The sequence below is a fragment of the Hyperoodon ampullatus genome (assembly GCF_949752795.1).
Source record: "Hyperoodon ampullatus genome assembly, chromosome: 2".
Lineage (NCBI taxonomy): Eukaryota > Metazoa > Chordata > Mammalia > Artiodactyla > Ziphiidae > Hyperoodon > Hyperoodon ampullatus.
Window position 1 is genome coordinate 120,253,579 of NC_136915.1, and position 25,953 is coordinate 120,279,531.

Below are 25,953 nucleotides of genomic sequence, written 5' to 3' on the forward strand. Positions count from 1 at the left end.
TGATTTCACAGTTTATTTAGTACCAACCCTACTAGATCTCTTGCTAAGTTCTCTGAGTACAAATTCCTTGGTTTCTTTTGCTAAGGAGGCATCAGGTGTTGCCAGTGTGAAAACAAATAACTGGCTCGTAGAAGCCCCATTATTAAGGCTGAGGATCAAGGGGTGGTGCCTTAAAGAGTGAGGCTTCTCACCTCCTGGCTCTCTCAAACCCTATTGGCCTATCCATTTTTTTTTTTTTTTTTTTTTTTTTTGCGGTACGCGGGCCTCTCCCGTTGTGGAGCACAGGCTCCGGACGCGTAGGCCCGGCGGCCATGGCTCACAGGCCCAGCCGCTCCGCGGCATGTGGGATCTTCCCGGACCGGGGCACGAACCCGTGTACCCTGAATCGGCAGGCGGACTCTCAACCACTGCACCACCAGGGAAGCCCTGGCCTATCCTTTTAAGAAATTTCTTTATTTTATTCTCTCCCTCCTTTGAGCTCTGAAATCCTTCATTTGTGCATTCACTGTGGCACTTACGGCCCCTTGGCTTGAAAAAGGAACATCTCCCCCATGTTTATATATTCCCTGGGGACCCAGACCCTAGCTTTTGATTCCCCTTGGTATCTATCAAAAGGACTGGCACAGAACAACCCAATAAACATATTTTGAAAAAACATCTATTTGTTCTTGATTGAATACTGAAAAATGTGCCAGTTTGTTCTTAAGAGAATAGTTCAAGCCCAGGGACATCCATATAAATATCCAGGGATTCCAGGCCATTCCCCACTCTGCACAACACGTTTCCATACTCCTCATCTAAGCTTCACTGTTTTCAACTGGAAGGTTGAGAATTAGAGAAAAACACTTTCCTAGCATTATTCCTGTCCTAAGGGAGCACAGCTGTCACCCAAAACAGCACTGTGTGGCATTTACAGCTTCCCAGGTGATGAGGCTTTCCAACCCGGTGATTGAGGGCATGTGACAGGGGACAGGCAAACGATTCTGTTGACTCTCACACCCTCGGTCCTTTCCTCCAGAGCTGTGTGCTCCGTGGGTTAAAGATTTTCTTTTTTTGTTTGGACTGATAGTGAAGAACTCCACCATTAGTTGTATTCTAATTTTTTGAACTTTAAAATTTTTATATAATTTCAACCTTACAGAGAAATTGTCGAGCAGTACAAAGAAGTTCCATATACCCGTTACCCAAATTCACTAATTGCTAGCATTTCCCCCCAAATATGCATTTCTATCACATATACACACATAAGTATGCAATTTCTGTACTGGGATTAATAATCATGAGTTCATGCTAACTTCAATTCCAATCTGCACTAAAGAGGTAATTCTAGCCTCTCTGCCTTTCCATATGTGTAATTTTCTTCTCCAGAAGTAACTTCTCTCTCATTATCTTCAATATATTGTCATTTGCTCACCTCCAGGATACAAAGTTTCAGAATTGCTAACCCACACCACTGTGAAAAGCCAACCTACTAACTAGTTTAACACTTGTTTACAATTCATTTTGTCTTTAGATTGAGGGTAGAAAGTTAAAATACTGTGCCCACAGGTATATTCATATGTCAAAATCACCAAATTTTGTCCATTTTAAATATCTGTAGTTTATTTTAACTCAACCTCAATAAAGCTGTGAAAAAATACTGTCTTCAAAAGTTACTTGGGTTAATTCCCCCAAGGAACCTTCTTAAAAAGTTATGTTATTTAAGATATAATTAGGTTGATTTGTTTCTCTTTGGTTTCTGTTTCAGGGTTCAACCTCCCTCTTTGTTATTTTTATTTCATTTTTTGAATATGTAAAGCATTAACAGGGTTCCAAAAGTCAAAACTATACAGAAAGTTGTATTTAGAAAAGTGCGGCTTCCCTCCCCATTCCTCCACTTGATTCCTACCCACCCTCTGCAGGTAACTAATCTTATTGGTTTCTGTGTTGTCTTTCCTGCTTTGTTTTGTTTCCAAAAATAAGCAGATGTTTGTACATTTTCTTATTTCCCCTTCTTTCATTATGTATACTTGTTTGCACTTTGCTTTTTTTCCCACATACCAATGTCCTGAAAGTCACCCCTTTTCGGTTCGTATCAGTCTCTCTTTTTGTTTTTTGTAGTATTCCATGTAGCTATGTAGTATTCCATGTTTTCTTCTACTACCTGTATGATTTCATACTTTACTCTTAGATCTCTGATGTGTTTGGAGTTTATTCTTATGAATGGTGTGAAGTATGGATCTAGTTTCATCTTTTTCCAAGTGGCTACCTAGTTGTCCCATTTACTCAAAAGTCCAGTGGTTTGAGATGCCACCTTTATGATATAGTACTTGGGCCTATTTTGGACTGTCTAGTCTATTCCATTTGACTATCTATTCACAATTGTTCACGTTGTTCACAGCTATTCACAATCTACCACATTGTTTTAATTACAGAGGTTTCATAGAAAATTTTGGTATCTGGTAGGTAGGCTTCTTATTGTAGTTTTTTTTTTTTTCAGTGTTTTCCTAGTTATCCTTTCATGTTTCTTTTTCCATGAGCACTTTGGTATCAGCTTGTCTAGTTTATACATTTATAAGATGGAGTGTAATTTATACACTAACAAAGGGTGTTTTTCCTTTTATCAAGTATCTTTGTGGCTTTTGTGTAGGAATGTTTTACAGCTTTCTTTATACAGGTTTTGCACATTTTGTGTTACATTTAATGTCCTTTGTTGTTATCGTAAATGGGATTTTCCTCTATTATCATGTCTTCTAACTAGTTGTTTGTGTATATGAAAACGATTGACTTCTATCTGTTCATTTTATAGCCTTACTGAAATCTTTTATGATTTAGTCTTATCATTGATTCTCATAGTTTGAATTAATCTTATTGATTTTCTAGAGTTTCCCAGGTACTCTCATGTCATTTGAAATTCAAGGTAGTTCTGCTTATTCTTTTCTAATTCTTAAGTTTCTTACAATTCCTCTTAATTGCATTAGAAGAGATCTTCAGTGTAATGTTAAATAATCATGGATAGTGAGCATCCTCGCCTTCTCTGCCAGTATTTTTTAATTTAATTTTATTAATTTTTTCTGCCCCACGTGGCATGCGGGGTCTTAGTTCCCCAACCAGGGATCGAACCCACACCCCCATGCAGTGGAAGCATGAAGTCTTAACCACTGGACTGCCAGGGAAGTCACTGCTGTTAGTTTTTAAAAGACTATGTATATAAAAAATATTTTAAAAGAGAGAAATAACTCTTTAGGTAAGACGTTTCTGGATATTTATCTGGTAAGATGAGATTATGGACCTTTTTATGCCTAGAAACTAGAAAAATATTTTTAGCACAAAGGGTAAAAGTAAAAATTTGATTTTATAATAGTTCGTTGAAAACACTTGTGTTGGGCTCAGTTCTTCCTTTTTTCTTTAATGAACTCTTTAATAGTGATTTTTCTCTTTATTCATTCATTCATCTAAGATTTATAGAATGCCTATAATACTCCAGACACTATTACAGAGTCTTTATCTTTTAATTTTTACTACACCCATGTGAGTTAGGTATTATCCTCATTTTATAAAGGAAGAAATCAGGGTTGAGCTGTGATTTTGAATCTGGTCTCCTACGTCATATTTTTCTAAATTCTCATATATTTCTTCCTCAGGGAGTAGAAATGTAGATGAGTGACACCCAGTATATTTTTAGAAAGCAATTGTCTTACATTCTCTTCCCTTCCTTAAAGGTCACAAAGCTGTATTATTGTGGGGAGGCTTCTAGGTCTCTTCAAGTGGGAACTCAGCAACATTAATGGGAGTAATTTTGTTTTTAGTTATCATGAAAGGTTTGAGGGAAATGTTCTTTATAGTATCAGGGGTCCAAACAACAGAAGGTTTTCCAGATGATGGTAAGTATATCAAGGTATTCAGGACCTAGAACAGTGCCTGACATAGCATAAGCACTCACATAAAAACAATTACAATTTATTTAGTATTTACTCTGTTCCACATTGTTCTTGTATTGACTGGTTTAATCCTCACAACACCCCTAAGGGGCATAATTATTATTGTCTGTATTTTATAGATGAGAAAACTGATGTAGAAAAGTTAAGTTGCCAAAGATTCCAAGCAATAAAGAAGCTGGAATTCTGCAGATCTCATGTTCATAACCACTACAACTATAAATCTTTCAAACAAATGGATGACATTCTGTGATCATGAAAGATAGTGTTCAATCTCCTGAATGTATAACTACCAGCATTACTCATCCAGGGTAAAATTTTCAGTTACTTAATGCAGTGGATGATTTTGAAATTGATAAAGAAAATTAAAAGGCTCTTGCACTCAAGAAGGTGGAAGAAAGGCACCGAGATGCCTGAATTTCTTAGTCAGGTATTTTGTTAAATCTAGATGTTTTGGTATTTCAACATTTTGGACTTCTTGCAGAAACTGTGCCAAGTGCCACGCGTAAACACATCTTTTAAAGGCACAGTGCCGAGCATATAATCGCATGTGCACATCCACACAAGGTTATATGGTATACAGGCAATAATAAACAGTCGCACAGCAACGGCCTTGGAGGTCAACCAGTCCAACGACACTTTTCGTGTCATATACTGAGGCCCAGGGAGGTTAAGACCACAGTCACACAAAGCTGACATCAGGCTCAGTCTCTATGGCGCGCGCTTTTCATTTTCTCAGGTTACCTAATACATTTGCTTGCATTTCCTCTCTTGGTTTTTTTTTTTTTTTTTTTTTTTTTTGGTGCCCATTTGTGCAAAGGTAAATGGGTCTGGTTTCACGTGCTTGCGACCCCAAACACTACAGAACAGAAACACGGTCAGGGCCCTGACTACCTAGCCAACTTGAGACGAAATAGTAGCGCAAGGTCAGAGGGCGCGACAGGCCCGCCCCTGGGGTTCTGCGCTGAGACGTCTGCTGCCGCGCTTTCGCAACCCTCCGTGTGGGTGGTCGGACAAACGCAACCCGGATGACACAGCTCCCAGTCCAGCTCCGCGGTCCGTTTTGGAAAAAGGGGGGCGCCCCGAGCCGTGGGGCCACAGGAAAGACTAGGAGCCGCAGGAGGGCACCTCGAGGAACAACACAGTGACGTCAGGGATCTTAGGGCCTAGCCGTAGTACCTCCGCTAGGCTCGAAACTCGCCCCACCCAGCGAACGCAAAGGACACCCCTCCCAGCCGGAAGGACGCTGGGGGCGGGGCCACCTACTGACAGGACCCTCGCGCCCTCCCCATTGGACTGGAGAATGAGTGATGCGAGAGGCCCCGCCCCTCCCCGCCCCGCTCCTTCGCGGCGCTCCTCTCCGCGCCCGCCTCGTCTCTTGCGCTGTGGGCGCTGACGTGTCTGGGCGGGTGGTTGCGACGCCTCCCCGCGCGGGCAGCCACTCGTCGCGGCGACGGAGGGGCGGGGTGGCCGGGGCCGGCGCTCCCCCTGGCCCCAGCTCCCGGCCCGCCCCGCCGCCCCGGCCCCCTGGATGAGGGTATATATTCGGAGCGGGCGCTGGACGCCGATGAGTGGCCGCGCCGAAGGAGCCGGAGCCGGGCGGAGCTGTGGGCGCGCCGAGAGAGGTGAGGGCCTCCCAGCTCAGTCGCTGTCTACTCTTGGCACCCTGGAGGAGACGGCGGGACTCGGGACCCGGGGCGGGTGGGGGCCTGGTGCCGCCACGCACACGCTTCCACGGCCACGCGCGCGACGTGGACACGCGGCGCACGTACGTGCAAAGAGCCAGCAACCTGGCACACGCCGAGGAGCGCGCTGCCCACCCACACTGCTCCCGTGTGGCCCGCAGCGCTTCTCAGCCTCGGCGACCCCGCTGGGAGTGCTGGCATGAGGGCGCCCACATGGGCAATGTCTGCAATCAGGGGTTTGTCAAGCGGTTGGGAGCGGAGCCTCGCCTGGACCTGGGATGGGGGCCTTGAGGTTCTCAGGCTAGGGCCTTGTGCACAGTTATGCCAAGCTTGGGGGGCCTACAGTGGGGACAAGTCGTTGGAACTGTGCGGTGGGAGTGAGTTGGGGTGTCCTGTGTAAATGAGGGAAAGACTCTGAAAGCGTTGATGGTAAGGATTGGAGATACTTGTGGGGGCCATGAGAGTGGGACAAAGGCTACTTGCCACTTTCGTTTTGTTTTAATACTGGTGATGGAAGAGGGTTGAAATTTCTGGCTTTCCACTGGCTTGGCCAAGCAGAAACATGGGATTGGAGGGTTCAGAGCACACATGTGCCGTATGGCTTCCCGAAGATTTTGTTAAGTTTGGCCTGACCCTATGCTATATTTATTTGTATATGGTTTATGAAATCTGAAATCAGGGAATAGTGATTATGATAATGTGTGTATGTTATTATGTAGTGCCTTTAGTTTAAGGGTTTTCTGGTGAAATTAACTAGGTGTGGATCGAAGGCAGTTTCTGTTCCTTCACTGTTATTGAGTTGCCTCACTTAGCTTGGGCTAAAAAAGACTTAATAGGCTATGCTGTGAAGCATTTAAAGGGTTCAATGGTCATGTCTCCTACCCATGACTATTTTTCAAACGCTCTAAGAGGTTACTTATCAATTTGGGGGACATAATATAGCTGCAGATACAGAGGTAGGAAGGAGACCAGAAAAGGAGGGGGAAATACTAAATATCTTTTAAACTTGAACTTAAATTCTAATAAAGTTATATTTGATAATGGTGGGCTACTGCCAAATATGTCATTGTTTTAATGCAGATGCATTGCTATGGCCATGTAGCAAGTTCTGTCATAATTTCTAGATCAACTTTTTCAGACTTTGGTTGTCAAAGTAAAAATCCTTGTCTAATTCTCTTATTTACTACTGCTTACCATTACACACATGCACACACCTCTTATCAGAATTAATGGAGAAAATAATACTATTTTTGTGGCATGGAGGTGGTTATGTCTGGTTCATCCTGTAAAGTTCCTCTCCTACTTGTCCTGTACATTTTCTTCCTTTCTCCATTCTGTTGGCTTATGAACTCAGTTTTGCAAAGTGAGTCAGGTATAAGAAAATCAAGTGTGTCTGTATTTTTGAATAAAGTACAAATCACCTGTTTCTCTTGCCACCCCTCTCTTTTTACACACATACACACATGCACATACACACGCACATGGAGATAACATAGTCTCCTGAGGGTCAGTATAGCATGATGGTTAAGAATGTGAACTTAGGAGTCAGGCTGTTAGGGTTTGAATCCTAGCTCTGTCACTTTACTGGTTTTGGACCTTGAGCATGTTATCTCTGTGGCTCAATTTCTTCCTCTGTAAAGCAATCCCAATAACAGTACCTTAGAGTTGTTTTGAGGATTAGCAGCTATCTATAAAGCAATAAGAATCGTGCTGCCATATATATGTTAGTGTTCGTTGTTATTGCCCCTTCTAGGGACCCACAGATGTAGCTTCTCTTAACCTGAGTTTGTAAATGGTGTTTGATGTTTAATAGTCCTCATGAGGTAGAGAGTATTATTAATCCCACTTTACAGGTGGGGAAACGGAGGCATAGGGAAATAAAGCTGAACTCCAGAATTTTGCTCTCAACTACCTTGTATACTGCCTTTTACTATTCTTACAGGAGAAGATACTTGCTTTTTCTTTGGTACCTACTTTTCCTCTGTCCTTTATATCTAAGCTAAGCAATTACAATGCAGTGATGATTCTTTACAGTGTGTCTCAAATTTATCCCTTTCACTCTTATTTCCTCTGCAACAAATCTGGTTGCTCTTTGGTTTTTCACACCTGCAGTTGTCTTTTAACTTGTTTTCCTGCTTCTAATTGTCCCTCCTTACAGTCTGTTTTGTGCCATGCTCTTTTCTCTCATCTCTCTAAAGCATGGTGGAAGGACCCTGTTTAGTAATCTGTGTTGGCTTCCTGTTACCTCCTCTGTTTGGTCTAAATTCCTTTGCTTAGTTTTCAAGGCTCTTCATGGGTTAGCCCTAACCTACATCATTTCCCATCATTCTACATAAAACTTCAACTTTCTTACTGCTCTCCATCCTACACATGTTTACTTATCATGGCCACCAGGCTCTGCTTGTTTCCTAATCTTGTCTATATAATCTCTTCAACCCTTGAGACACAGCTAGATCATACTTACTTTGTGAACTCTTTCTGGACAATGCCTGTCTTCTCTTGCATTTATCTGTATTAGCTGAGTAGATTAAATATTTCCTCATTCTCCTATTTTTTATTACTATTAACATTTGGCTGGATTATCATGGAATGCTCTTAAAAAGCATCTCCTTATCACTTGATTGTTATGTGTGTATTGCTTGTCCTTTAGGGGTCAATTCTTTTTTTTTATTTCATTTATTTTTTATACAGCAGGTTCTTATTAGTTATCTATTTTATACGTATTAGTGTATACGTGTCAATCCCAATCTCCCAGTTCATCCCACTGCCACCCACCACATTCCCCCCTTGGTGTCCATACGTTTGCTCTCTGCATCTGTGTCTCTATTTCTGCCATGCAAAATGGTTCATCTGTACCATTTTTCTGGATTCCACATATACACATTAATATACGATATTTGTTTTTCTCTTTCTGACTTACTTCACTCTGTATGACAGTCTCTAGATCCATCCACGTCTCTAGAAATGACTCAATTTCGTTCCTTTTTATGGCTGAGTAATACTCCATTGTATATATGTACCAAATCTTCGTTATCCATTCGTCTGTCAATGGGAATTTAGGTTGCTTCCATGACCTGGCTATTGTAAATAGTGCTGCAATGAACATTGGGATGCATGTGTCTTTTTGAATAATGGTTTTCTCTGGGTATATGCCCAGTAATGAGATTGCTGGGTCATATGGTAATTCTATTTTTAGTTTTTTAAGGAACCTCCATAGTGGCTGTATCAATTTACATTCCCACTATCAGTGTATGAGGGTTACCTTTCCTCCACACCCTCTCCAGCATTTGTTGTTTGTAGATTTTCTGATGATGCCCATTCTAACTGGTGTGAGGTGATACTTCATTGTAGTTTTGATTTGTATTTCTCTAATAATTAGTGATGTTGAGCACCTTTTAACGTGCTTCTTGGCCATATGTATGTCTTCTTTGGAGAAATGTCTATTTAGGTCTCCTGCCCATTTTTTGGTTGGGTTGTTTTTTTAATATTGAGCTGCTTGAGCTGTTCACATATTTTGGAGATTAATCCTTTGTCCGTTGATTCGTTTGCAAATATTTTCTCCCATTCTGAGTGTTGTCTTTTTGTCTTGTTTGTAGTTTCCTTTGCTTTGCAAAAGCTTTTAAGTTTCATTAGGTCCCATTTATTTATTTTTGTTTTTATTTCCATTACTCTAGGAAGTGGATCAAAAAAGATCTTGCTGTGATTTATGTCAAAGAGTGTTCTTCCTATGTCTTCCTCTAAGAGTTTTATAGTGTCCAGTCTTACATTTAGGTCTCTAATCCATTTTAAGTTTATTTTTGTGTATGGTGTTAGGGAGTGTTCTGATTTCATTCTTCTACATGTAGCTGTCCAGTTTTCCCAGCACCACTTATTGAAGAGACTGTCTTTTCTCCATTGTATATCCTTGTCACCTTTGTCATAGATTAGTTGACCATAGTATGTGGGTTTATCTCTGGGCTTCCTATCCTGTTTCATTGATCTATATTTCTGTTTTTGTGCTAGTACTATATTGTCTTGATTACTGTAGCTTTGTAGTATAGTCTGAAGTCAGGGAGCCTGATTCCTCCAGCTCCATTTTTTTCCCCTCAAGACTGCTTTGGCTATTTGGGATCTTTTGTGTCTCCATACAAACTTTAAGATTTTTTTGTTCTAGTTCTGTAAAAAATGCCACTGGTAATTTGATAGGGATTGCATTGAATGTACGGATTGCTTTGGGTAGTATAGTCATTCTCACAATATTGATTCTTCCAATCCAAGAGCAGAGTATATCTCTCCATCTGTTTGTATCATCTTTGATTTCTTTCATCAGTGTATTATAGGTTTCTGAGTACAGGTCTTTTACCTCCTTAGGTAGGTTTATTCCTAGGTATTTTATTCTTTTCGTTGCAATGGTGAAATTAAGGATTGTTTCCTTAATTTCTCTTTCTGATCTTTCGTTGTTAGTGTGTAGTAATGCAAGAGATTTCTGTGAATTAATTTTGTATCCTGCAACTTTACCAAACTCATTGATGAGCTCTAGTAGTTTTCTGGTGGCATCTTTAGGATTCCCTTTATATAGTATCATGTCATCTGCAAAGAGTGACAGTTTTACTTCTTCTTTTCCAATTTGTATTTCTTTTATTTCTTTTTCTTCTCTGATTGCCATGGCTAGGACTTCCAAAACTATGTGGAATAGTAGTGGTGAGAGTGGACATTCTTGTCTTGTTCCTGATCTTAGAGGAAATGCTTTCAGTTTTTCACTATTGAGAATGATGTTTGCTGTGGGTTTATCATATATGGCCTTTATTATGTTGAGGTAGGTTCCCTCTGTGCCCACTTTCTGGAGAGTTTTTATCATAAATGGGTGTTGAATTTTGTCAAAAGCTTTTTCTGCATCTACTGAGATGATCATATGGATTTTATTCTTCAATTTGTCAATATGGTGTATCACATTGATTGATTTGCATATATTGAAGAATCCTTGCATCCCTGGGATAAATCCTACTTGATCATGGTGTATGATCCTTTTAATCTGCTGTTGGATTCTGTTTGCTAGTATTTTGTTGAGGATTTTTGCATCTATATTCATCAGTGATATTGGTCTGTAATTTTCTTTTTTTGTAGTTTCTTTGTCTGGTTTTGGTATCAGGGTGATAGTGGCCTCATAGAATGAGTTTGGGAGTGTTCCTTCCTCTGCAAGTTTTTGGAAGAGTTTGAGAAGGATGGGTGTTAGCTCTTCTCTAAGTGTTTGATAGAATTCACCTGTGAAGCCATCTGGTCCTGGACTTTGTTGGAAGATTTTGTTTTTTTTTTTTTCTTGTGGTACGCAGGCCTCTCACTGTCGTGGCCTCTCCCATTGCGGAGCACAGGCTCCGGACGCGCAGGCTCAGTGGCCATGGCTCATGGGCCCAGCTGCTCCGTGGCATGTGGGATCTTCCCAGACCGGGGCACGAACCCGTGTCACCTGCATTGGCAGGCGGACTCTCAACCACTGTGCCACCAGGGAAGCCCTGTTGGAAGATTTTTAATCACAGTTTCAATTTCATTACTTGTGATTGGTCTGTTCATATTTTCTATTTCTTCCTGGTTCAGTGTTGGAAGGTTTTACCTTTCTAAGAATTTGTCCATTTCTTCCAGGTTGTCCATTTTATTGGCACAGAGTTGCTTGTACTAGTCTCTTATGATGCTTTGTATTTCTGCGGTGTCCATTGTAACTTCTCCTTTTTCATTTCTAATTTTATTGATTTGAGTCCTCTCCCTCTTTTTCTTGATGAGTCTAGCTAAAGGTTTATCAGTTTTGTTTATCTTCTCAAAGAACCATCTTTTAGTTTTATTGATCTTTGCTATTGTTTTCTTTGTTTCTGTTTCATTTATTTCTGCTCTGATCTTTATGATTTCTTTCCTTCTACTAACTTCAGGTTTTGTTTATTCTTCTTTCTCTAGTTCCTTTAGGTGTAAGGTTAGATTATTTGAGATTTTTCTTGTTTCTTGAGGTAGGATTGTATTGCTATAACTTCCTTCTTAGAACTGCTTTTGCTGCATCCCATATGTTATAGATCTTCATGTTGTCATTGTAATTTGTCTCTAGGTATTTTTTGATTTCCTCTTTGATTTCTTCAGTGATCTCTTGGTTTTTTAGTAGTGCACTGTTTAGCCTCCAAGTATTTGTGTTTTTTACAGTTTTTTTCCTGTAATTGATTTCTGATCTCATAGCGTTTTGGTCAGAAAAGATGCTTGATATTTCAGTTTTCTTAAATTTTCCAAGATGTGATTTGTGACCCAAGATGTGATATTATCCTGGAGAATGTTCCATGTGCACTAGAGAAGAAAGTGTATTCTGCCACTTTTGGGTGGAATGTCCTTTAAATATCAATTAAATATGTCTGCTCTATTGTGTCATTTAAAGCTTGTGTTTCTGTATTAATTTTCTGTCTGGATGATCTGTCCATTGGTGTAAGTGAGATGTTAAAGTCCCCCACTATTATTGTGTTACTCTCAATTTCCTCTTTTATAGCTGTTAGCAGTTGCCTTATGTATTGAGGTGCTCCTATGTTGGGTGCATATATATTTATAATTGCTATATCTTCTTCTTGGATTGATCCCTTGATCATTATGTAGTGTCCTTCCTTGTCTCTTGTAACATTCTTTATTTTAAAGTCTATTTTGTCTGATATGCATATTGATTCTCCAGCTTTCTTTTGATTTCCATTTGCATGGAATATCTTTTTCCATCCCCTCACTTTCAGTCTGTATGTGTCCCTAGGTCTGAAGTGGGTCTCTTGTAGACAGCATATATATTGGTCTTTTTTTTGTATCTGTTCAGCGAGCCTGTGTCTTTTGGTTGGAGCATTTAATCCATTCACTTTTAAGGTAATTATTGACATGTATGTTCATTTTACCATTTTCTGAATTGTTATGGGTTTGTTTTTGTAGGTCCTTTTCCTCTCATGTGTTTCCCACTTAGAGAAGTTCCTTTAGCATTTGTTGTAGAGGTGGTTTGGTGCCGCTGAAATCTCTTAGCTTTTGCTTGTCTGTACAGCTTTTATTTCACCATTGAATCTGAATGAGATCCTTGCTGGGTAGAGTAATCTTGTTTGTACATTCTCCCTTTCATCACTTTAAATAAATTGTGCCACTCCTTTCTGGCTTGTAGAGTTTCTGCTGAGAAATCAGCTGTTAACCTTATGGGAGTTCCCTTATATGTTATTTGGTGTTTTACCCTTGTTGCTTTCAGTAATGTTTCTTTGTCTTTAATTTTTGTCAATTTGATTACTGTGTGTCTTGGCGTGTTTCTCCTTGGGTTTATCCTGCCTGGGACTCTTTGCACTTCCTGGATTTGGGTGGCTATTTCTTTTCCCGTGTTAGGGAAGTTTTCTACTATAATCTCTTCAGGTATTTTCTTGGGTCCTTTCTCTCTCTCTTCTCCTTCTGGGACCCCTGTAATGCAAATGTTGTTGGTTTAATGTTGTCCCAGAGGTCTCTTAGGCTGTCTTCATTTCTTTATTCTGTTCCGCAGCAGTGAATTCCACCATTCTGTCTTCCAGGTCACTTATCCGTTCTTCTTCCTCAGTTATGCTGCTATTGTTTCCTTCTAGTGTATTTTTCATTTCAGTTATTGTACTGTTCATCTCTGTTTGTTTTTTCTTTAATTCTTCTAGAATTTTGTTAAACATTTCTTGCATCTTCTCAATCTTTGCCTCCATTCTTTTTCTGAGGTCCTGTATCATCTTCACTATCATTATTCTGAATTCTTTTTCTGGAAGGTTGCCTGTCTCCACTTCATTTAGTTGTTTTTCTGGGGTTTTATCTTGGTCCTTCATCTGATACAACATCCTCTGCCTTTTCATTTTGTCTCTTTTTCTGTGAATGTGGTTTTCCTTCCATAGGCTGCAGAATTGTAGTTCTTCCTGCTTCTGTTGTCTGCCCTGTGGTGGATGAGGCTATCTAAGAGGCTTGTGCAAGCTTCCCGATGGGAGGGACTGGTGGTGGGTAGAGCTGGGTGTTGCCCTGGTAGGCAGAGCTCAGTAAGACTTTAATCTGCTTGTCTGCTGATGGGTGGGCCTGGGTTCCCTCCCTGTTGGTTGTTTGGCCTGAGAAGACCCAGTACTGGAGCCTACCAGTGGAGCTCTTTGGTGGGGCTAATGGTGGACTCTGGGAGGGCTCACGCCAAGGAGCATTTCCCAGAACTTCTGCTGCCACTGTCCTTGTCCCTGTGGTGAGTCACAGCCACCCCCCACCTCTGCAGTAGGCCCTCCAACACTAGCAGGTAGGTCCAGTTCAGTCTCCCTTGGGCTCACCGCTCTCTCCGCTGGGTCCCGGTGCACACACTACTTCGTGTGTGCCCTCCAAGAGTGGAGTCTCCACTTCCCCCAATCCTGTCAAAGTCCTGCAATCAAATCCCACCAGCCTTCAGAGTCTGATTCTCTAGGAATTCCACCTCCTCTTGCCGACCCACAGTTTGGGAAGCCTGATGTGGGGCTCAGAACCTTCACTTCACTGGGTGGACCTCTGTGGTATAAGTGTTCTCCAGTTGGTGCATCACCCACCCAGCGGCTATGGTATTTGATTTTATTGTGATTGCGCCCCTCCTACCATCTCATTGTGGTTTCTCTCCTGTCTTAGGATGTGAGGCATCTTTTTTGGTGAGTTCCAGTGTCCTCCTGTCGATGATTGTTCAGCAGTTGTGATTCTGGTGCTCTCGCAAGAGGGAGTGAGCACACGTCCTTCTGTTCCACCATCTTGAACCAATCTCCTGGGCTCAGTTCTTAGTAAAGACAGTGGACATATTTTATTGCTTCTTTGTGGAAGTTGCTCTTGAAATAAAATGTATTTTTTATAATTATAGGGTTCCTGTCTTCTTGATATTGTTGTATTCTGAATTCTGTGTTTCTGTCCTTAGAGATAAAAGGAGAAGGGTTGAAATATTAAACAGTCAAGTGTTCTTTCAGCAGTAGCTTAGTGGTCAGAGAGGAGTAGTATAGAGGCAACTAGAGCCCTGGGATCAGACTGTCTGCATTCACACCCTAGCTCCACCAGTCAGCCGGGTTGCTTTGCCTCTCTGTGCCTCATTCTCCTCAACTGTAAAGCGATGATAATAATAGTATTTATGTCATAGAGCTGTTGTAAATTACATGAGACCATGTAGGTAAAGTACTTGGTGCAGTGCCTCGTATATAAGAATAATTAGCATTGTCTTACAAGTTTGATCTCTTATGAGTATGATCATGATGGAAAGGCAGAATTTCCTTAACAGCAAGGGTTTTTAAAATTTTTTTATTTTTTATTTTATTAAAGATTTATTTTGGCCACACTGTGGGGCTTGCAGGATCTTACTTCCCCAACCAGGGATTGAACCCAGGCCCTGGCAGTGAAAGCGCTGAGTCCTAACCACTGGACCACAGGGAACTCCCAAGACTTTTTTTTTTTTTTTTTTTAATGTACTTACTTTTAACAGGAAAAGTCTCCTCAGGTTTTGAGGTTGGACTTTGACCTGCTATTCATTTCTTTTCTCTTTCAGGTTTACAGGTACAGAAATTACACCCCAGTTATCACAAAACTTGGCTACCAGAGCATTATGAACGTTAATGCCCTCAAACTCAGGTTGTCCAAAGCTGGGCAAGAACACCTGTTGCAATTCTGGAATGAGCTGGAAGAAGCCCAACAGGTAGAACTTTTCACAGAGCTCCAGGCCATGAACTTTGAGGAGCTGAACTTCTTTTTCCAAAAGGCCATTGAAGGATTTAACCATTCCTCCCAGCCAGAGAAAGTGGACGCACGGATGGAACCTGTCCCTCGAGAGGTGTTGGGCAGTGCTACCAGGGATCAAGATCAGCTGCAGGACTGGGAAAGTGAAGGTACTGAGCATGGGAAGATTTGCTCTAAGGCTTATTATGAGATGTACTAAAACCATTAAAGTAACAATATTTTCACTTCCTGAAGACCTTAAACCAGGTGACTGATCTGAGAGTGACAGATTGTGTGGCCAAGAGGCCCCAGTGGCTCCTGTTGCCAGTCTCTTCATTCTCTTTTCATTTCTGGTGCCTCATCCAAGGCTCTTCTCATTCAAGTCATAATTTGCCTCTAGCCTCTTTCCTTTCTCAGTGTCCATACTTCTATTAGATTTCCCTTCCTGAAGCACAAGCTGAATGGTTCCGTTTATGCTAGCTTACTCCAAAACCCTCCCCTAACACGGCCCTATCCAATCTTGTCTCTTACGTTTCTCTCCACTGCTACTGCCCCACACCTTTCAGCTGGACCCTGTAATTCACCTTTCTCTGAACATTCTAGTATGCCTTTCCTGCCTTTGCTCATGCTCGTCCTTAGCTGGGTCTGGCCTTTACCCCTTCTCCATGTAGCTGGATCACCTTGTGATGCCACCTGTCTCCTGGAGCTGTGCAGTGAGGTGGCTCTGCCACTTGGGAAACTTACACTCATTCTCCAAGGTTCACCACACATACTCTTTGATCTGTCATCTTTTTGTCAGTGTCCCAGGTTGAAATTATTTGTCCATGCTCATCTTTCATTTTTCTTTATAATAAGGGTTGTTTATGTCTGTCTTCATCATTACATTGTAAACTTTTAAAGAGCAGCCCGTGTCCTAGGTGTCTATGTATGTCACATAGCATTTAGAGCAATGTTTTGCAGTTATATGTTGGTTGATAAATGTTGAATTTCCACAATGCTTTTTCCTCTAAAGCATATCATAAAATCTGTCCCCAGAGCTAGTACTAATGAGTGCTTTTGACAATGGCAAAATAGCTAAAATTTAGCTTTTTTTGGTAGGGTTAAGAACTGTGGTTTTTATAATCTACTACTCCTCCATAAGTAAAAGTGACTAAATATTGCAGGCCCTTGAGTGTTTGTACATGCTTCTTGTCAAATCTGGACCTCATTTCCTCAGCTGTAGAATGAACAGATTGGACTAATACTTTTTCCTTTTTAAAAAAACATTACTTTATCGCAAAAATAATACCAAAGTAACAGATATACTGTAGAGAAATTGCCCATAACCTCATGAAATCTATGTTTTTGTTTGTCCACATTGCCACCTAGTACTTGATTATATACATATTTACTTTTATAGGTATGATTTATAGTCTATATTTGCACCACACTATGGGTATTTTTATTGTCTTTCGCTTTTTGGCACTCCCTGCAACCCCCCAAAAAAGAAACATAACTGCCATTATCAACCTTCTTCTCTGCCATTATCTTCATGTCTTTCTCTGGGCTTACAGATCTACTGTTTTTCAAACTGTTCCAAAGATCTCTAGGGTTTCGACTGCTGGTGAAACTGTGGAGAGGGGGGAACAGATACTAAACAGGTAGGTCTCCAGCCCCTTCATCTCCCCACTCCAGGAGCAGTTCTACTTTGACCTGTTTTTATGTATTTGATACATAAACAAATAAACCTCTTTACATGAGGTTTTACTTAAAAGGGGTTGAAGATTAAAAACATTGAAAATAATTGGATAATCTTCAATGAGGGCCCTTTCATATTTAAAATGCTTGGTAGTGGCTAACCTCGCTTCTTACTTAGAACAGGGCTCTTCCACTAAGATGTGAGAGAGTGACTTCCAGATGGATCCTTCTGAATGGAGGACAGTAGTGACACTGTGACCCTCACTAACTTTGGATTCATTAATCTTTCCCTCCCTCCCTGGGTTTCACCAAAAGCCACACAGGACCTCTTCTTACCCTCTGGTATTCCAGCTGCCTGTATTTCTCCTTGTGATTTTATGGAGATGAAGTCTTAGAATTAACTCTTATGGAAAGCCAAAGCTTTGGCCTTGTATAATGGGGACCATGAGCAACAGTCAAGACTTCCTATAGTTTGAGTCTTCTTTATGGCCTTTTTGTTGGAATCTGTGGAACAAAAGTCTACATTTATGACTTTTCATTTAGATTAAAATCCAGAACTGTTACAAGCAAGTCTAGTATAAGAAGGTGCAAAGCAAACTTCCTTTTGGCTTGCTGTCAAGGGAAGAATATTTATTTGTGGCTTAAGCAATAGGGGTGGAGAGGGAGACTTTTAACTGACATTACAACCTTTTCATTAGGTAGAAACTGCCATATGTGTGCAAATTCCTAACAAAATGAAGTTTCTGTAGTAAGTTATCAAAGGAAAGAGATTGCCATTGCAAAGATTTCAATGCTTTATTTCAGATAGTAGGAAATTCCTGATAATTATATCAAAGACAACCTCCCCCCAGCCCCCGCTGCGCCTGCCCCCATCCCACTGCCCTAGGATAGGGGAAATAAAAGCATTGTGCAATAATTTCAAGGGGTCTGGTGGCTATTGACATTGACATTTTAACACCTAGGGTGGAAAATTATTGGTGAAGGATAAATACCTAAGCTACCACTGTGCTCTTTATTGAAGAGAGATCTTGTTTTGATTTAATTCTTGAAGTGTTCTGGCCAGTTGTAGAAAATGGAATGTAGAGGGGTAACTGAAAAACCTCTGTCTTACAAAACTGATATCTTGGAAGAAGTAATTCAGAAGCTTCAATGAGAGTATCATTTTAGAAAAGATATTCATACTGGGAAAATATATTTGCTTAAAAAAATCCCTTTCTTTATTAAAAGAAATGCATGCTTAAACTGAACACAAAACAATCTTGTAATTCTTTGTTATAATAAGAAATTAATATTCAGTGTTAGCCCTTTTTTTTTTACCTGTGAGACATTTAAAAAATTAATCCATGTAGCACTGTAGAAAAGTAAATGGATTGTTTAGAAAAAATGTATTCATAACATTATCCTCTTCTACATTTCCTGAAATCTAGGACAGTGATATTTCTAATAGATTTGTTTTATTTAAAAAATAACACATACTTATTTTGGAGAAGTTGGAAAATACTAAGAATTACAAAGGAATAAAGATAAATCTCTGCTGTCCCACAATCCAGAGATAAATATTCGCTAGTAATATTTTATAGTATTTTCTTATATATACACACACGTACATTAGGATTATAGTTTATGTATAGCCTGCTCCAGAAATTGTTATTATGAAAAATTTCAGGCATATTTGGAAGCAGATATTTGGTGACAAAAAATAGTATAATGAACTTCTATATATGCATTACCTTAATTAAATAATTATCAAAATTTTGCTAATTTTGTTTAATCTATCCCTCTTTCATTTTTCTCTGCTGTAGTATTTTAAGGCAACTTGCAAACATTGTTTACCCTCATAAAATTCAGTATACATCTCTTAAGTGTAAGGACATTTTCTTCCTAATTACGATGCCATTATTATACCTAATGAAATTCACAATAATCCCCCAGTATCTAAAACCAGTTCAAATAGAGATTTCCCTTATTAGTCTACTTTTTGTGCTTAATATTTTGGGGAAGTAGTTAATCCATAAAATAATTGTTTCACCTGTAAAATGTGATTAAAAATTAAAGACTTAAAATATCTCCTCTCTCGTGTGTAGTCTTTCTTCATTTCCACCAGTTGAATAGCCTTTTTATCCCACCCCTTGTCCAGCAGTCCTGAAAGTTTAGATAGAAAGCTCTGGCAATGCTCTACATCAGAAGCACCTGTGCCATCCTCCTTGTTTCAGGCACATGCTCAAATCAAAAAGTATGTATGAGAGGAACTAGTCCAAGCAGGAAGTTATCCAGGAAGCAGTTGACCTGTGAGAGGCCACTGTAAACTCTTCTCTCTGTTTGTTGTAAATGTTATCAGGAAAAGTGCTCAGACTCTGTTGGGCTAACATGCATGACTCCCCAAGGAGAGAGGTATACCCCTGCCCTGGAAATGGCTCATTCTGGCTTGATTTTTTTTTTAAACTTCTGATTTAGTGTGTGTTAGGTCCTGATTTCTGTGGGAAGGTAATTAACTCTAGTGACCTGTAATGAAAAGATGATATAGTAATGTACTTTTCAGGGTTTTTTTCCCATATATTTGCAGAAGTTTTGGGATAGAAGTTCATAATTTCCTAATTGTCACATGGGTTAAGTACATTTATAATCAGTTAACATTTTTCAAATAGGTGCAGTGCTGCCTGTATAAAATTTATGGTATGACCCATACAGTTTGAAATCATGTATATTGCCATGTAACTAAAAGGCTTACTGAATTTTATTGGCCTGATTAATTTCAAGAAGTATTTTATCTGTCATTATAAGACAGATACTAATTTATGTGTTACACACTTTTGATAAACATTGCAGTTTTATTGTAGTAACACAGTTGAAATGGATGAATACTTCAGCCCCACACGATTTGGTATTGTTAACAACAGCTGTAGCTACATTTATTTAGTTCTTGAATTGCAGCTGGCTTTGATACTCTAGGGACTGCTTTCTTTCCTCTTGTTTTTCTCTGTCCAAAAGTGAGATGCATACGCAGGAAGAAGTTAATGCAGAGACACCTTTTTATCACAAATATTTATGGATTGTGTTATAATTCATTATAATAGTTGTAGCTAGATGGAGATAAGATGTAAATGTAGATCTGCCTGGAAATGTACCCCTGGCAAGCATGGTCTCAATGCTACTTTTAAGACATAGTGATTAGATGGCTTATCAGGTCCACAGATGGAAAGAAGAATTGGAGAAAGTATGGCTGTCGGGGGCTTAGGAAACAAACACATGCCATTTGTTTCAATGAAGAAAGAGACCACTATCAGCTGTTGGTTAGCACAGCTTTAGAATGGAAACATTTGGAAATTTGGAATGAAGCAGTAGTTTAGGGAACTGATCCAAGGAAGAGAAAAGGTTATACAGTGATATTTTGATAACCAGTAAGAATCTGTGCTGGTTGGTGTTGTTTGGCCATCTGGCAAGCAGGAGCTCAGATGTGGAGCTGACTCTGGGAGTGTGGCTCTTACCTTTTACAGGTAAGGGAGCTGAGAGAAGAAACTTACTTTTGGACCGAAGGTAAAAGTAAGAAGGCAGGAAGGATGATTAGAGCCATATTAACAGTACAACTTAAAACACGTGTGCTCTATAAAGAAAATAAATAGTACCAAAAAAAACAAAGACCTTTGTGTCCAGAATATTTATCTGGGACATTTGGGGAACATGTTTAGAAATATTTTTGATTCCAGCACCTTTGGTGGTATGTGAGGGTCCAGACAGACTGAAGTTATTTATCTGCCATTCTAAAATGGTGCAAAACCTGACCTGAACAGACATGAGACTATTGATAAACTTTTTGTATCCCACTTAATGTGATTATAGGGTACTGTCTCAGATCTGCTGGGGTAAAATATAACATATTGTCTGTGTACTATATTCCTTTTTAAATTTTGAAGAGTTCTGCATTCTGAAATAAAATTCTGAAATAAATCTGGTTTAGGTAAGGAATTGTGGACCTGTATTTTAAAATAATGCTTTTTGGGTCAGTGACAGCAGAGTTAAATTTATTTCCTAGAAACCATAGTTTCTTTCATAACTCAAGGAATAATCAAATGTAAAATGGTTTTCAAAACCGCTTTATATGGTTCCCTGTTCCCTTCAGATTGCTTCATCTCAGCCAGTCTTTGTTACATGGTGGTTGTGGGGAGTGTTTAAACACAACACGGAGCTGGAATGCTGTTAGAAATTCAGTGTTTGGCAAGTTTTGGAGAATATGGGCTCTTCCCAGCTCAGCAGCTTTTCCATGTAGGGTGATGGGTAAGATAGATAAGAAAAGGCAGCACAACCTCTCATGAATTCAGTGGAAAAGAGAAGGAAGGGCAAGAAGGAAATAGGAAGGACAGTTTACACCCCTAAAAATTATGGTACTGTATAATTTATCTGTTAAATGTTTGGGTGTGATAAGAGACTGCTGTAGGCAGTGCAGTGCTGGTGAATAGGTCAAGTTCTAATCCTGATTCACACTTTTTAGTTGTGTGACCTTGAGCAAGATCATTAACTCATCTGAGCCTATTATCTCTAAAATGGGGAAAATTATACCTACCTTTTAGATTTTAGTTACTATTTTGGAGTCTAACATTACCCCTGGTATTTTATTTTCAAACTCTGATAAGGTACAATGAAATTCCATGGAGAAAAGGACAAGGACAATCTAGTTATAGGCAAGGAAGAACGAGAGAAAATTAATTCTCAGATAGCTAAACTCTCAGCTTTACATCAAAGGTGAGAATTATGGAAATATCTAATGTACATTAAAATTTTTTGATTGAAAAAATTGCTAGAAAGTTCTTGCATAACATCCTTGGCTGTACTTAGTTACTAGCGAAGACAGATTGTAGAATCAGGACAGTTCTCATTTTATAATGGATTTATTAAGAATATTTCTTTAAGTTCACAATGTACTAGTATATTAGCTTTAGGAAAGCCCAATATATCAAAAACATAAAGCATAAAGCTGGTAAATTAGACAAACCCGCATTCCCTAAAGATGTGAAAAATAATAATAATTGATACTGGCCACCACTGCCCCCTCTGGCTTGGCCTACAATTGTGGATAGTGGCCTGCCTTATTCATAGAATTTCTGAGAATTTTAATGAAAGTATGAAATTCAGAAAATAGAACAAAACCCATCAACCATTGCTTTATCACATCTGAGCTTTTACAGCTTTTCTAGCTTCCCAGAGATCCAGTTTCTTTGTTGCCTCTTCCCACAAGCTACTCTACCTTCTGGTGCTGAAGCTGTCTACCTTAGAGTTATGAGGTAGCTCTTAGAAATGGTACATGGCAAGATTTTATTTTATTTTATTTTTTAATCCAAACTGAGAGCCTCTGTCTCTTAATAACATTTATAGTTTCACTTACAGTTTCAAAAAAACTCCATGTCACATCCTTCTGAGCTGCAATAGATGGCCTATTTAAAAAAAAAGAAGGCATTTTAATAAATTGTACTGAAGTATAATTACATACAATAAAATGCACTAGTTTTATGAGTTTTTAGCAAATTTACACACCCATGTAACTACCACCCCAATCAGATATACAACATTTCCATCATTCCACAAAGTCTCCTGATGCCCTTTTGCAGGCACATCCCCTAAGCTCATTCATTTGAGTTGGGTTTCAAACCCAGGTGTCCTGACTTCAGAGCCCGGCTTCTTAACCGTTGGACTACACTGCTTTCCCAACTCAGGGTTTCTTTTCTTTACATTTACTGGATGGTAGCTTGTCTAGTATGTTTATATGCTCATTGATTGATTAATTGTTATTGATTGATTTATCAGCTGGAGGTAATTTAATAGCATCATCATTCATCCTGAAGCCTAGGGATCTGCTTTTATCCTATCTTTTTCTTAACTTGCCACATCTGATAAGTTGTCAAGTGCTTGTAAAACATTTATAACATCTCTTGGTCTTTGCCTTCCAACCTTATTAGAATAAAAATTATTAGTTCATTAAAGTATATTATTCATTGTTTGGTGTTTGGTTGGGTTATATAAATTTAATTTTTTAATAATAAAAATGTTTTTATTAACAAGACAGTCATCCATGATTACTTGTGAATTCCTTGTCTTTATGGCTTATGCAGATAGGGTGGCTCTTTGCAGCTACCTTTGTATATGTAATCCTAAAGTGTTGAACTATAGAGTGATACACGTATTTTCTTTTTTAGGACTTTTCCAGATTTCTCAGAACAAAGTGGCAGTTCTTCTTCTAGCTGGTGGGCAGGGGACAAGACTTGGTGTTGCATATCCCAAGGGGATGTATGATGTTGGTTTGCCATCCCATAAGACACTTTTTCAGATTCAAGCAGAGCGTATCCTGAAGCTTCAACAGTTAGCTGAAAAATATCATGGCAACAAATGCATCATTCCGTGGTAAGATATTTCTCATTATGGGACAGTGTCTGAACATATATTGGTTTATAATATTCAAAATGCATATGTACTTTATTCATAGGCAGATGTGTTTCCTGTTACTACAGATTTTCTTGGGAGCTATAATTTACTATATATGTTAAAATAATATGTGTTACAGCTAGATAGATAATCACTGTAGCCTTAATGAGCAATATATACTCACCTCCAACTTTTAATCCCTACCTGAGTACCTTTGGGTACTCAGAGGGTTCTCTAGGTCTAGAAACTTCATAATGATTGGTAGTTTGTCTATGTATAGAATTTCTGATTGAAAATCAGTTTCCCTCTGAAATTTGAAAGCATTGCTCCATTGTTTCAGCATTGCTTTGGAGAGGTCCATTGCCACTCTGATTCCCAATCTTTTTTTTTTTTTCTCCCTTTTGCTCTGAAAGAATTTGGGGTCTCTTTTTATCTTTAGTAACTGAAATTTCATGACGACGTGGTATGGATCTATTTTCAGTCACTGCTGTGGGCACTCCGTGGATTCTCTCACTCTAGAAACTCATATCCTTAAATATTGGGTTATCTAGTCCTCCTGAAACCTCACCCTTCTCCCATACACACCAGCTGAAAGCCCCATTGATTTCTCTGCTGTGGGCCAAACTGGGATTCTCAGTCTCTGATAGTATGTCAGGTCACCAGGGCCTATTTCGGCCAGTGTTCATCTTCTAAACACCAAGAGATTACAGGAAATTCTGCTCTGTTTTTTAAAAGGTTTTGATTTAGCTCTTGAATCTGTTTCTCAGAGCAGCTTTGGAAGTTAGCATGTTTTGAGGGGGAAACCAGCTGTGCGTTTGAAATCCCTCAAGTCCCTAATGCTGTTATTTTAGCCCCAGGTGACCAACAAAAGCTCTGCTGGTTTCTCTGTCCTTCTGCCTGGTCCAAGCTCAGATTCTCTACCACTAGCCTTTACCCCCATCAGCAAATACCCCCAGGAAAAGGCAGCTGCATATCTTCAGCTCTCCTTTGAAAGATTCTCACTCTCTTGAATTTTAGTTCTAACCCATGTTGCTTTTGTAGCTCTCTGATGCCTTTAAAAATAGGCTTTTTGTAATTTCCTCAGCTTTTCTAGCTATTAAGGATGGTATTGGCCAGCTGTGAACTATTTTCTTCATTTTGATTCCCTTGGGGATTTTTGAAGGACGTCTGTGTTCTAAGTGGCCAAAATTCTACCTACAGCCCTGGCCTCCCACTATCATGTTGGATTTTCTTCTTTTTCTTTCTTCTCACAGCTCAGAATTTATTTTTCTTATGTGGAACAGTTTAGTCACTTCTTTTGTCATCTAAATCATGATGCCCAAAGTTTTTGTGCCCAGACTTCATAATACTCATAATGCCCAGGATAATTTGTTAATCAGACAGATATTGACTATGCTGGGAAATGATATAATGTTTTTCATTTAACAGATATTAATTGAGTACCTACTTCTGGGTGCTGGGAACCGAGACAGACAGAACCAAAACAGACAAAAATCCCTACTTATATATGGTTTACATTTTAGTAATGGGAAAAGCTATTGTAGTCACTAATTATGGTTTTAGATAGAATTTTTTTCTCTTTTGCTACGGTGACATGGGTTGGAGTTTTGTGACAACAGAGAGTATAATTACACTTTTATGATTTTAAATAAAGGGTGAGCAGAGCCCAGATTCCATTTCAAAATTTTTGTAAAAAGAACCATAAGAGATAATTAGAATGTATTACATTTACCCTTTTCTCCCTATTACTAGAATAGGAGATTTCAACCTAGAATACACTTTTCAGAGTTCTAAAATGTTTACTTGAGCCAGCTGTAGGCTTTCTGTTGCAGGAGATATGTTTTAATATTGTTACAGATTTATTTTATACATAAGGATTGATGAAGTTACTGGAAGAAATTCCCCTTGGGTAGCAGCTAATGCTGCCTTATCCAGGAAGAGGATGAAGGAAGTGAAAACAATAAACAGTGCTCTCAAAAATTTTCTTTAGTTTAGGAAATAGACAAGACTTTACTTTGCCCTAATTCACATAGCGCTATGGCTTAGAAGATTTACTTTTCTCTTGCAAGGTATATAATGACCAGTGGCAGAACAATGGAATCTACAAAGGAATTCTTCACAAAGCACAAGCACTTTGGTTTAAAAAAAGAGAATGTAATCTTTTTTCGGCAGGGAATGCTGCCTGCTATGAGTTTTGATGGGAAAATTATTTTGGAAGAGAAGAACAAGGTTTCTATGGCTCCAGGTTTGTAACCATTCTTATTTAATGGTGACTAGAAGTGGTAGTAACACAACTCATTAAATTGTTTTTTTGAAGTACGGTTGATTTACGATATGTAGCTCTTTAAGTTTTGATTTTTTTAATATGGTGATTCGGATGTTAAAAATTAATATTTTAATTATTTTTAAATTTGGCAATGATTAAAAAAAAGGAAATGCCCATGGGTGAAATGGATATGCTTTTATACTTGCTGTGGATGTCTGCTCTTGAGAGCAATTTGAGCAGCATTCAGAGTATTTATTCTCTTTACCCAGTATTTTATATACAGTATTGTTCATGGCTACATTGTTTATTGTAGTGAAAAATTGGAAACCATCTG

General features: G+C 39.2%; 1 protein-coding gene across 2 annotated transcripts in view; it reads left to right on the forward strand.

Annotated features, from left to right (window-relative positions):
* Positions 1-5,442: 5,442 nt before the first annotated feature.
* The window catches only part of UAP1 (UDP-N-acetylglucosamine pyrophosphorylase 1), a gene marked incomplete at its 5' end in the record, with an annotated part of 38,985 nt that continues 18,474 nt past the window's right edge, over positions 5,443-25,953 (forward strand). Inside the window, 4 exons of one of the 2 annotated variants that reach the window (XM_079696767.1) lie at positions 5,443-5,542; positions 15,099-15,435; positions 23,128-23,332; positions 25,423-25,598. In XM_079696767.1, coding sequence (XP_079552893.1) covers positions 15,156-15,435; positions 23,128-23,332; positions 25,423-25,598 — 661 coding nt within the window. The remainder of the gene's footprint in view (positions 5,543-15,098; positions 15,436-23,127; positions 23,333-25,422; positions 25,599-25,953) is intronic. The other variant, XM_079696768.1, reaches the window with a different exon arrangement.